Consider the following 12,669-nt stretch of genomic DNA (forward strand, 5'->3'; position numbering starts at 1 on the left):
TGAGTTATTCTGTTCACCAAACCAAATTGCTTACAAATTGGCAAACTAACAAATCTCAGCATTTATCAAAATTAAGTCCGTATGTTCTTCAAATCCATGTATCATCAACTACTTCCAGATGTAAATACCCAGGGATAGTTTTAAGGGAACCTCAGTCCCGCAGTCAGTTTCCATCACGACTCTCAACATCAGCACTGTTCAATATACAACAGTATCTGGTCTCTTTAGGAAACGATACTTGTTGCTTTCCTGAGAGCCAGGTATCCTGTAACCACATCTGAAGGCAGCATCCGGATATAGGCAAATTCTTCAATAGTACTAAATCTCAGCTTGCTCTGGGGATCTGTGTAATTTGCCTGAAAAAGAAACAATGGCAGAAGCACCATTCAAAGAACATTTCGAAACAGAATACTAAAAAAAGTGTCTAATTACAAGACCACAGAACAGGGAGTCTCTTTTCCCAGTACCACCACTGCAGTGTTAGTGTGTGACCAAAAGTTTGTCCTTATTTCAGTTTCTCCTCGTGTCAGAACTCAGGAGAAGTTAACAGACCCCTATAAAATCACATCAGAAATGCATTAAACATAACAGAGGGCTGAAATAGTGTCATGCAAAACACAGTGCAAAAGAAATTCCTCAACTCTCTAAACTCGCCCTAGCAACTCCGTGCCTTGTGCAGGCTCTCACAAGGCAGCTCTCCAAAGAGTCAGGCGGCTGCCAATACCCACAAAGAGGCTGAATTATGGGTGCTCTGATAGCTTTGGACTGCTTTTCTCTTCCTCCATACAACTTCGCTTTTAATTTCCTTTAAAGTGGTTGTTAAAGCAAGGGAGACTCAGCTTATGGTTCTGTGACTGAACTGATAAGAAACTTGAACTCAGCGTTGTGCTTTGCTACAGGCGCCTGCTTTCAGGACAGCAGCCGGGCCAGCTAACCCTGGGCTACGCTTGCATCCGTGGCTATATTTGGACCCTGGGGTGCCCGGGAGCGGTGCCAGTTTCCTTCCATCCTCTCCCCTCCCTGTTGCTGCAGAAACCCTGAGCTTGGATGAGCTCAGGGGGCAGCACAGGAGGCTGGGCTGGAAGAACACAGGCTCCAGGGGATTGCCTTTCCACCTTCCACCGCCGGGACAACCAGCACCCGTTCCGCACTGGATGGCCAAGCGCCTGCCAGGGCTCTGAACGTGTTGTCTGCACTTTTCTTTAGAATCGTAGAATCACGGAATGGTTAGGGTTGGAAGGGACCTTAAAGACCATCTAGTTCCAACCCCCCTGCCATGGGCAGGGACACCTTGCACTAGACCAGGTTGCTCAAAGCCTCATCCAGCCTGGCCTTGAACACTTCTATGACTTCAGGGATGGGGCATCCACAGCTTCTCTGGGCAACCTGTTTACCGGGAGACAGTGGCAGGCTGTAAGGTGCAGGCAGCTGGGATCCCTTAAGACATTGGTACTGAAAGAGAAAAGGCCAGGGAGAGCTGAAGCATTCCCATGCTGTTGAAGCGTAGAGCCCTCCAGCATTTTTATGCTGGAGAGGATCTGTTGGCCGTGGCAGCAATCCAGTTAATTGTCTGGCTTGATAAGACTTGGGAGAAAATTAAGTGTTATTTGTCGCTTGTTTCTTTACAAAGAAATGCTGCAAGGTTAATTAAATGTAGTCAGCCAACAGTCAAGCCATCAATTCATTTTCAAACAAATGGTACAGTCAGGGCATCAGGAGCAAATTTATCCCTGGTGGTAACTCCGTGGTTACAGCAGGTATAAATTTATTTTTATGTCACCCTGTGAAACTGGTCTCAAGCATCCAAGAAAAAGCTAACCAGGCTGCTTTTCAAAAGGGCATGATTTTGGTGTAAACCAGCCAAGCAGCGTTTGCCGTTGGTGCCATGCACCAGTCGAGGTCAAAACCGGCAGGCCTACAGCACGCCGGTACGTCGTCCGGGGCTGCACAGCTGGGACTCGTGTGCGGCCAGCGTCGCTCATTCCTGCCGTGACATCAGCCTGGAAACCAACTTTACCACTGCTTCAGCAGTAATCAGAAAAGATTAGGAAAGTGAAGGAAGGTGATTTTGAAAAGAAAAAAAACTCCGTCACGTTTAGAAACTAAGTCAAAGGCCACAGATACACATGCTCTTCAAATACAATAAATTAGTTATCTCGGCCTGTTTCTATAGCAACAAGGCTGATCCATTTTCAGAAAAGGAAGAGAAGGTTTGTTGGTTGGTTTTTTTTGGTTTTGTATTTTTTTAATCTGCTTTACAACAAATAACTTTGTTTTGCACGTTAATATACCTAAATACTCATCTTGCAAGGTTTATAGATAACAGTTTTCATTTTGCCGTGTCAATACAGTAGATGACAGCTTTGGGATTCTAGGCTGCCGCACAAACACAGATTGGCTGCTCTGCTTAGGCCATTGGTAAATTTAATTCCATTTGTGTTACCCACAGAAAGAGAGGAGGATCAGTAGGATTTAATTGTGGCAGTTAATATAACTGCAGGTACACTGATCAGAGTGTTTTAATATGCTTCTCTTTTTCTGCACCTGCTAGACCATTTAATTCTTCCCTAAACGGGTAATGCTAAGGAATTTATTTCACTTTTGGTTTTTATTTTCTCCATGGGGAATCCAGCATTCCCACAGAAAACATATTCTTACACAAATGCTGCCAGATTTTACACAAGAAAATAGAGACATTTTTCTTATACTAGATTTCTAAAACATTCTATTACCCCACATATCTTCCTACTAGGAAATTATTTTGAAAATAAATTTAGTGCTTCTTACGAACCATTTCTGGCTTAGCAATTTAAAGGACACGCCGTCTCGGTTATCTTAATAAAAAAGGGTTTTTTTTAAACATGGTGTTTGGAGAAACCTTGCAGGCCAGGTAAAATAGGAAACTTGATTCACGATGCAATTAGAGGCTGGAAAATTAAGGGGAAAAAAGGTGGAAAGACAAAAAAAGGAAACAAAAGCAGCACTCGATGGATTCATATAGGAGAGTATTTATACTGGGCTGGAAGAGTTAAGAGCACATAAATCACTGAGGGAAAAGAGGAACTGATAAAGAAAAACTGAGGAGCTGAAAGGAACATGGCTAAAGTGACCCTCAGCTGGCAGGGACATGGTCTTCACTCACGTCTACAACCTGCAGCCTCATCTCCCTGTAGGTGCAATGACTGACTAGTTCTGAAATGCATCAAAGGCCAGTGCTGGAGAGGATTACGTGGCTCCTCCTCAAGAGGGGCAGTGAAAGGGATTGACGCCCTTACACCTTCTGCCCCACGTAAGCCCCTCACAGGTCAGAGATGTTGCTGTGAGGCAATTAGCAACCGGTGTGATACTGGTGAAGACACTCTAAGGGGAGAGGATAGGAAACAGATGAACACCATTAAGTGACCCAGCATGGAGTTTTTGTTGTTGTTTTGGTGAAATCTGCTCATAATTCTTTCACATGACCACCTATCCCCCACCCCCCGGCTCCATGCTCTGCATCTTCATATAGAGTAGGGGTACATGTGCAGAGTCCCTTATTCACCTGTGTATCCAGTGTAAGGCAGTCCTTAATTAAATGCTCACTCATTTTTTTTCGCAACAGTTCCTTTCAGCCAATTCAGCAGAACGCACGGTGCTGCGTCAACCTGCATCCACGTAACACCTGTCTACAGATACCGGCATTTCTGTGATCTCTCTGTGGTATCACTGTCAGCCTGCGAGGTGGGCTACTGCCCTATGGAGGAACAGGTTCAGCTGGGGGAAGGGACCCAGAAAACTCTCTAGGGCTGTGTGACGTTAGAAAGCTTCCATCCTTGTACCTATGTAGTGTAATCATTACTCGACCCTTTTCACAGTCCAAAATACAACATAAATGCACAGGCTTCTGCAAAATAAATCACTGGGGGCTGAGTGTGAAAACCGAAAAGATATGCTGTTACAAAGCCTGTTTTAAGTAAAATTATTCATGTCACATAGAAACAGTGTCAGAAGCAGACACAAATTTTTTGTTGGTCAGAACTCAGCGACACTGCTCCCCAACAGAATCTTTGGGGAATGCAGGTGCCAAATTGTAACTACCGAGACTTTTTGGAGCATGTGCAAAAACCGTACCTGAGGCAAATGTGGTTTTTCTCTTTTCCTTTCCTTTCCTTTTTTTTTTTTTCTTTCTTTCTTCCTTTAACAAAACCATGGGAAAGATCCTGTGTGTCACAGATGGGCTATACATCTGCCAAACTCCAAGTTCCAGCTCGGAAGCATGGGGGTATCTGAAATTCTCAAAAGTCCGTGCCAAGAGTCTGTCTTGGGCTGGTTGGTTTGAGGGGAAGTTTGAGAGTAATGATAAGACGACTCTTTTTTAGCCTGGGCCAATCAATATAATTTTGCCTAATCTCATCCTTGGAAATTGCTGAGCCATCTTTTTGAAACCTTCTCTCAAAGACAGAATGAAATAAATCAGCCGCAGGCGAACACTCGGCATGGAAAGTTTCAGTTTGTGTGGTGAAAGCTTGGCAGAGTGAGGAGTGATGTGGGCTACCAGCTTTCACTGTAACAATCCGGAGAATCAGGGGTGATGGGGACCAATGCAGACTTTACAGCTGGGAGAGGGGTTTGACAGGAGCCACCTGGCAGGAGGAGGTATTTCATCTGTCCTGACATCTATTAACAACTTGAGGATTTTGTGATGTAGGGGACGTATTTGATGTCTGGCCCTAAACCCCTGGACAACTATTAAGTGCAAGGCTGAACGGGAACCTCAGCACATACATCTTTCACAAAAGGATGCACCGGCTTTATTTCATCGTGGAAAGTGAGGTGCCAGTTTTGAAGAGAGAAGTAAAATGCTTACCGGAAGTCCTGAAATGTCCGAATATTTCTTGGCAGGCTTAAAGGAAGGAGGAGCATCAATATTAAAATCTGGAGAGGAAACAAAGGGATCAGTTCGGTGTGCTATAGGTATCTTAAAATGCAAACCCAAAATGTAAACAGATAACAATACTTCTTTAAAATGCTGCCTTTCCTTTCTGAGGGCTTTATTAACGAGCAGCACTGAGGCAAAGAGATATGAAGCAGAGTTACCTCCGAAAACATTTAGCCTCTTAGCCCTGTAAACCGTAGCCTGCCTCTGCTCACCTCTCCCCTAAGAGTTCGGTAAGCAGAACTGCCCTCCCCACCAGAAAAAACCCAAGAGCAATTTGAAATGTGTTGTTTTCTTCCACATCTTAAGGAATTCCCTTGGCAGTCTGTTATTTGCAAAGAATAGCCATTATCATATGCATGCTGTATGTTCCAACCGTGACACGCTGCTCGGGATTGCAGCTCTGAAATACTATAATCCAGAAAAGCAAAGTAATCTTTTAAATCAGTTAAATCTTTAAGCGTGTACCACTTTAAGCCCACTCAATGACCTAGAAAATTGTCTGAATGATTAAATTAAATGACGTCAACATCATTTAGATAGCAGCTCCCATTCATAAATGTTTTTAAGATGCAGTTGGTGTGTTTAAGTAGTTAAATCACCCATTTTGGATGTTTACAAGAATATCTTTTACCAGACTCATTTCTTCCCTCCTTCCTGATGTCCCTCGCACCTCATTCAGATGCTATGATCAAATCGAGCGCTCCATCCGTATCAAATTTCCAACTCATCGTCTTATAATTCAAAAGACACTAATGCCACAGACAGCTGGCTTTAAATACTCAACTGGATTTCTTTTCCCACCTTCTTAAAACAAACCAAAAAAATCCTGTAAATTTACTGTTGCAAACAGGACGGAGTAGAAACAGCAACGCCAGCAGACTGTCGGTTACAATGGGCAGGAACGCGCAGCGGTCCGCATTTTTCTGTAACGGTGGTATCTAAAACGCTTCAAAAACTGGCAAGCTATTGCTGGATAAAGCACCAAGTCTGACCAAAAGTATATGCACGTGCTCAATTCTGAGGTGGCTCCGCTGGCTTAAGTGAAGTCTGAGAGCCACATTCCGCCTCCAGCTATGGCCAACAGGACCCTACCTCAGGGGTAGACTTGATGCGGCTCCTGTAACTCTGCTCCTGTACATGCACACCAGCGAGATGTCATCAGGATTGCTAATGGTGTCGTTTCAGCTGTGCTGAACTAAACAGGGGATATGTCGGATTTAAACCGCCCAAGAATCTAGGATAAGGAGCTGGATAGGAAGCTTGAGCCGAGGTCTAAGCTACTGCAGGTATGGGGCTTAGCAGAATCTATTTGAAAACAGTTCAAATATAGCTAATCAAGCAGCAGCTGCCCGTCAGGAGACTTTTGGGCTGGGTGGAGAGGAGGAGGCTCCTCAGCAGTGAAGAGGTGACTGAAACCCGATGGGAATAAGGATTTTCTGACCTGGTTTGGATAAATACGTTTCTTTTATTAAACCCTCTCCCCAGATGTATTTGAACCTGTCACAATCCTCCAAATCATGTGCTTCCCCCCACTTCCCACTTGGGGCTGGCGAGTGTGATTGGACTAAAATGTGCTGCTGGACCCTGTTCAAGCAGGATGCTGCATGCACTGATGAAACAACTTAGGTTTGTTTTGAAGGAAGTTATTTGTGTGGATTTTATTTTTTATAAATACATGCAAAGCGTCTAAGCAGCTTACAGCTAGGATCATTTAGTTGCCATGGCAATGCCCTTTCAGAAGCAAGAATTTGTTTTAGGTTCTTCCAAGTTCTGTTCTTCTTGCCAGCTGCTGCTCCACCAATGCCGGAGTGCTAGAATTAAAAAGACGGTGTTTAGAGAAAAAATAAATAAAGAATACTATTTCAGAGCGTGGCACTTCTATTTCATCGTCTTTCCGATGCGTCTCGTCTTGTCATGAACCATTTGTTATCCTCGCTTATTTCATCAGCAGGCTAATATACTGTACACTTTAATCTTGGCTGCAAGAAAAACAAAGCTTTTGGACTGTGTCAAAGCTACTATGTTTGGGATTAAGTGAAGGAAATGAAAATCTGCTTTTTACATGAAAACAGAAAATCGATGTGGTTAGGTTTAGAGATTACGGGATTCTGTATGTACTTCCCACCGTATCAGAAGTTATTACTGTGAAGTTGTGTCTAAAACCGTGATTACACAGCTAAATTTGCTCTCTCCTTTTTATGGCGTATTACAGGTGCAGCTCTAGCTCTTGTGAATTCTCTGTGGCTGTAGAAAACACAATTGATCTTGCAAAATGTAATGAATACTGTGAGAAACTTTCTGGAAATTCTATTTTTCTTTCAAAGGATAGACGAGAGAAGAACAGAAATGGAGTAATTAATGGAATGTTGGCTGCCAAGACAATTTTGCATTTTGAAAGGTACACTAATGGAAGGCTTGCCACAGGTACTAAAACAGTAGTTTCAGTTATCAAATGTGATTGCTACAGAGTAATTTATTTATGTCCCTCCAGAGGCAGAAGCTGCACAGCGTACTGTACTACTTCTAAATGATCAAAGGACACAGATTTACAGCTTTACTTCAGAAAAGAAAATATTCTTACAATTGGGGATGCTGTTATCTCTGTTGATAATTACTTCCTGCCACCTCAGTCTCATCAAATATCGGGGAAGTTCTGCAAAAACACTTCTGCTGCGGTCAGTTTGTAAATTAGCCTGTTAAATTGCTGAGAGCGATAGGAGGAAGGGTTCGATGAGAGAGCTTTTTTCTGTAGATGGAAGATATATTCAGAAAAGATGCTCGTGAGTTGATGACATGTCAGGTTTTGGCAATGGATATCCAGTATAGAAAGTACACGCAAACGTTTGCTCTGGGAGTAACACCTTAGCATCCTCGAGACGGCTGTAAAATAGAGAATGCTGGAATATGAGATAAAAATAGGTGCATCACCACATTACTAATTTAAATTCATTACATGAATTTTCCCCCAATCACTGCATAACTTTTTTTTTTCCCCATCAATGTAGTTTCTCAGCAGCAACTATTGGGTTTATATGAACTTAATGCCTCCTAGAAACAGGGCTGAGTATCACCTCAGGTACCTACAATCCAAAGGCAATGACTGCCGAGCACAAGTTAACTAAGCTACCTCTGCACTAGTGAAGTTCAGGGAAAGGGGGAGCTAGGACAGGTAAAGCTGTTCTTTGCTCCACACCATTGTCAGGTCATATTCCCCTTCCCCATTGCCGCGGGATGCAAGTTCCAGTCAGAAAGTTTAGAAAAAGGTGATTTCTTCCTTCTTCTCTGCTTTTAAGTCTGTCCTCTACACAGAATCACAGAATGGTTTGGGTTGGAAGGGACCTTAAAGCCCATCTAGTTCCACCCCCCCTGCCATGGGCAGGGACACCTTCCACTAGACCAGGTTGCTCAAAGCCTCATCCAGCCTGGCCTTGAACACTTCCAGGGATGGGGCATCCCCAGCTTCTCTGGGCAACCTGTTCCAGTGCCTCACCACCCTCTCCGGGAAGAACTTCTTCCTGATATCTAATCTAACCCTCCCCACTTTCAATTTAACCCCGTTCCCCCTTGTCCTGTCACTACAGGCCCTTGTAAAAAGCCCCCCCCCAGCTTCCTTGTAGCCCCTTCAGGTACTGGATGGTGCAATAAGGTCTCCCTGGAGCCTTCTCTTCTCCAGGCTGAACAAGCCCAGCTCTCTCAGCCTGTCCCCATAGCAGAGGTGCTCCAGCCCTCTGAGCATCTTTGTGGCCTCCTCTGGACTCGCTCCAACCCATCGACATCCTTTTACGTTGAGGGCTCAAAAGCTGGTGAGCTGCAGTGAGCTAATGGTTCAAACTTGGGCATATTTGTGAGAGATAGACATTATTTGATTTATTTTCTTCCTTGTATTCTTGTATTCTTTCCTTCCAGCAATGTAGGCTGGAAGTATGCAAATAGTAATCAAAATTGTTACTACCAGTTCATACGGACAAACAGCCAGGCAAAACCCAATACATTTCTCCTCCAATTAGCTACTGCATTGGGGAGGACGATTTCCTGTTTTTATTGTAACTGCCTATGGTTTCTGCGCCAGCTGCCAAAGGCCCTGTACAGTTGCTGTTACTTCAGGCATGAGGGCATTAGTATCACCTCTTTGGAAATGGTGACGTCCCTCTAAGAACTGAAGGATCAGCACACGGCCTTGTGGCTATTTAAATCCTATAAGGAAGCTACATGGAATGCCTCTGGGAGGAAATGGAGCTTTTCCAATAAGCCCCATTTCTCAGAGATGCTGGTGCTCACTGGAGGGTGAGGGAAGCAGGCAGACGTTTGAATGCCCCGCTCCTGACCGAAGTCATCTGCAAAGCAGGCACAGAGCAACTTGCAAATCAGGATCATTTTATAACCCCTGCCAAACCTGCGCTGAGCGAGAGTGCGGTGCCCGACTACTCGGGTTTTATGCTGTGGGGTGTTGTATCTTACTCGTACAGAATGAAATCTGGGATAAGAAATCTGGAAATGAAATCTGGACCAGGTTGCCCAGAGAAGCTGTGGATGCCCCATCCCTGGAAGTGTTCAAGGCCAGGCTGGATGAGGCTTTGAGCAACCTGGTCTAGTGGAAGGTGTCCCTGCCCATGGCAGGGGGGTTGGAACTGGATGATCTTTAAGGTCCCTTCCAACCCAAACCATTCCGTGATTCTGTGATTCTACAATAAAATCCTTCTTTCTAGGTACTGGCTGAGGACCAGCAGTCTGAGAAGTCTAGAAAGCATTTGTGCAGCATGCCAACGAGTTGGCCTGGCACAGCAAGATAAAAAGATATTAGAAACAAACCCAGCGGTGACAGCATTACTAGCTCGAGTCACCTTCTCCCCTAGTTTGAACCTCAGAGTGTTTCAGCAGCCTGCACTTCATCAGCTGTCAGAGTTTACATGACTTCTGAACGCCGGCAGGCCAGGCTTCTGGGAAGCATGGAGCTTTTGCTGCTAAATCCAGCAATTATGGGAAGATCAGACACCACAGGTCTGTTAAGGGTTTCAGGGACCAGGAGAGGAGCGAAATGCCAGTTGCTAATGACTCTCCGGCTGATTTCTAGTTCAGTTGTTTTGCAGCCTGCCTTGGCTAGGAACTGGGAGATGGGATTCCTACATCCACATTGGTCTAAATTATTCTGTAGCTGTGGTAGTTTATGAGATACCACGCCGTAAGACTTCTGCGCTTACCAGATCTAGCAGGTTTTCTGACTCGGTTCCAGAATGTAATGTAATAGTTCTGCCCCTGGACCAGTGCCATTTCCATGCCATGACATAGCGCGCCCTCTGGACCGTAGTGTGGTATGGGCTTGAGGTGAATTTCTTAAAATACTTAAAAAAAAAGCCAACCTTCTAGTTGGCTGTTAAGCTGACTTTCTTAATATTTACGTTAACAGTACGGTTAAACAGAATCCCAGTTAAGGTTTTATTTGAAGAGTTTAGAATTTCAAATTGTTAAAATAATATACTTACGACAAAGTTTGGATCTTTAAATGGTAACGGCCTGACGGTTGTTTCCGCTGATCCTGTGCTGGAGTCTGTGCTCAAAAATTTGTTTTCATTCATGGCCTCTCCACCTGCACCCTGAGGAAAAAAATAGGAGTCTTACTGCTCGTAACTCTGAGCAAGTTTAACCAGAGACTGAGCTGCCTGCTGCACTACCTACTCGTTGCCTTTTTAGCCTTTCCATCTCTTTTGCATCTTTAAAGGTGTTGCGTGCCAGCAGTGGGGAAGCATGAGACAATATTTGTCAAGCAATTTACAACTGACACATAAAGGGGAGGAGGGGAGTGGAGTGCCCAAAGCCTACGGAATGAGAACAGCATTGGGTTTATTTCAGTATTAATGAAAGCCATCTCTGTAAAGTGCAAGGCAAAATATGAAACCAGAAACAGCAGAAATGTACACTGGATTTGTTTCAGAATGTTCAGTATTAGAGCATTAACAGGAATGTATAAAATTTCTACAAAGTTTTCTGTCAAGGTTGTAAAGAATAATTGATTAATCAGTTTACGCTCCCTATGTGGCTTCAATCATGGAGGACACTCCACTGAGGATTGAGGGGAAAAATGCATTTATTATATGTATTATTTTTATATGCAAGCCTCACAAAATCTGCACTGGTACTTGTAGAGGTTTAGCCTCAGCTGGCAACTAAGCACCATGCAGCTGGTCGCTTCCATCCCTGTCTGCCGGTGGGATAGGGGAGAGAATGAGAAGAAAATTGGTGTTTGAGATAAAAACAATTTAATAGGACAGCAAAGGGAAAGGAAATAATAACAGTAACACTAATATTGATAAAGGAATATACAAAAAGAAATGATGCACAATGCAACAATTGCTCAGCACCTGGTGATCGATAGCCCGTCCCTGAGCCGCAATCCCCCCCCCACCAACTCTCCTCAGCTTATATACCAACCATGATGTTTAATCATAGAACCATAGAATGGTTTGGGTTGGAAAGGACCTTAAAGATCATCTAGTTCTAACACCCTGCCATGGGCAGGGACAATGGCATGGAATGTCCCTTTGGTCACTCTTGGTCAGCTGTCCTGGCTGTGCCCCCTCCCAGCTTCTTGTAGAGAAGAAGCTGGGAACACAGGGGCAGTATCAGAAACTGAACAAGTCCTTGAGTTGGTATGAACACTGCTTGGCAACAATTAAAACCATCAGTGTTATCACTGTTCTTCTCAGTACAAGTCCAACACACAGCCTCATACTAGCTACTGGGGGGGAAAATAACTCTATCCAAACCACAACCAGCACAGTTCTAGTTGGGCTTTTCTTTACGGTTCATTTATTTAGCAGGAAGAGCAGTTGGAGATTGGGGGGGCAGGATGTGATTGTTAAACTGAAAAAGTTGTGTGGCAGTCTAACAAATTTCTGATTGTTCTGTATGGCTGAGTCTGTGTTGTTTTTTTTTTTTTATTTTGTGAGCCACCCTGTGAGTCTCCGCACTACCAGAACTAGCCCCTGTTACATACATAAATGTTCCTCATGAAACCCTGATCTACGCTGAAGCCAATCAGAATTTTGCCATTGAGCATGGCGGTTCAATCAATAGGATTTCATACCTCTTTTTTTTCCTTGAAGAACAAAAAGCTTGTCTAAAAGCTAAATCAATATTTACTGAACGAGTGGTTAAAATGTTCCTTTATTTTACCTTCAGACAGACACTACTTAGAACAAAAAGAAATGTTTTCCTGTGAAAACCTGCACTGCAAAACCTCCAGTGTTGATCCAACGCTCTTTTAGGTAGGAGCAAAAAGGATTAGTATTATTAGTAAATTATGGGAGTACCTCCAGAAACTGAGACTGTATAGCAAAGGCCGTGATTCAGCACATCCTTCTCCTTGTGATTACAAGGGAAGTGTTTGTATTCTTAACTACCTGCATAAGTAATTATAGGATTAGGAACTAGGCAAGATGAACCCTTCTTTGGGGAAATACATCCGTTATTCAACAGTGCCTGTTTTTAACGTAGAAAAGAGAGGTCTTAAATATTCGAAGTATGGTATAAAGAAGCATTCAAGTAACAGAGTCATGTTTCTAGTATTTTATTAAAACAAAACATATGAATGGAGATGATGTATTTTCAAAAGAAGTCAGTTCTCTGTAGGCTCACAGTACAGGGGATACTGCCGAAATAGCACCAGTGGAAGCGACACTGAACTCTGTAGCTCAGCCTTGATTCTTCCCTGGCTGAGGACAACGTAAAAAGGCAGTGACTGTCGCACCAACAGC

At 43.7% G+C, this 12,669-nt stretch overlaps 1 protein-coding gene across 1 annotated transcript in view; it reads right to left on the reverse strand.

The window, feature by feature from the left end:
* Positions 1-224: 224 nt before the first annotated feature.
* The window catches only part of INO80C (INO80 complex subunit C), a 19,660-nt gene continuing 7,215 nt past the window's right edge, over positions 225-12,669 (reverse strand). Inside the window, exons 2-5 of the mRNA XM_010148084.1 lie at positions 10,399-10,509; positions 6,618-6,729; positions 4,847-4,914; positions 225-356 (exon numbers count right to left, since the gene is read on the reverse strand). Of these exons, the coding sequence (XP_010146386.1) occupies positions 225-356; positions 4,847-4,914; positions 6,618-6,729; positions 10,399-10,509 (423 nt within the window). The remainder of the gene's footprint in view (positions 357-4,846; positions 4,915-6,617; positions 6,730-10,398; positions 10,510-12,669) is intronic.

This window comes from Eurypyga helias, unplaced genomic scaffold, assembly GCF_000690775.1.
Source record: "Eurypyga helias isolate BGI_N326 unplaced genomic scaffold, ASM69077v1 scaffold973, whole genome shotgun sequence".
NCBI lineage: Eukaryota > Metazoa > Chordata > Aves > Eurypygiformes > Eurypygidae > Eurypyga > Eurypyga helias.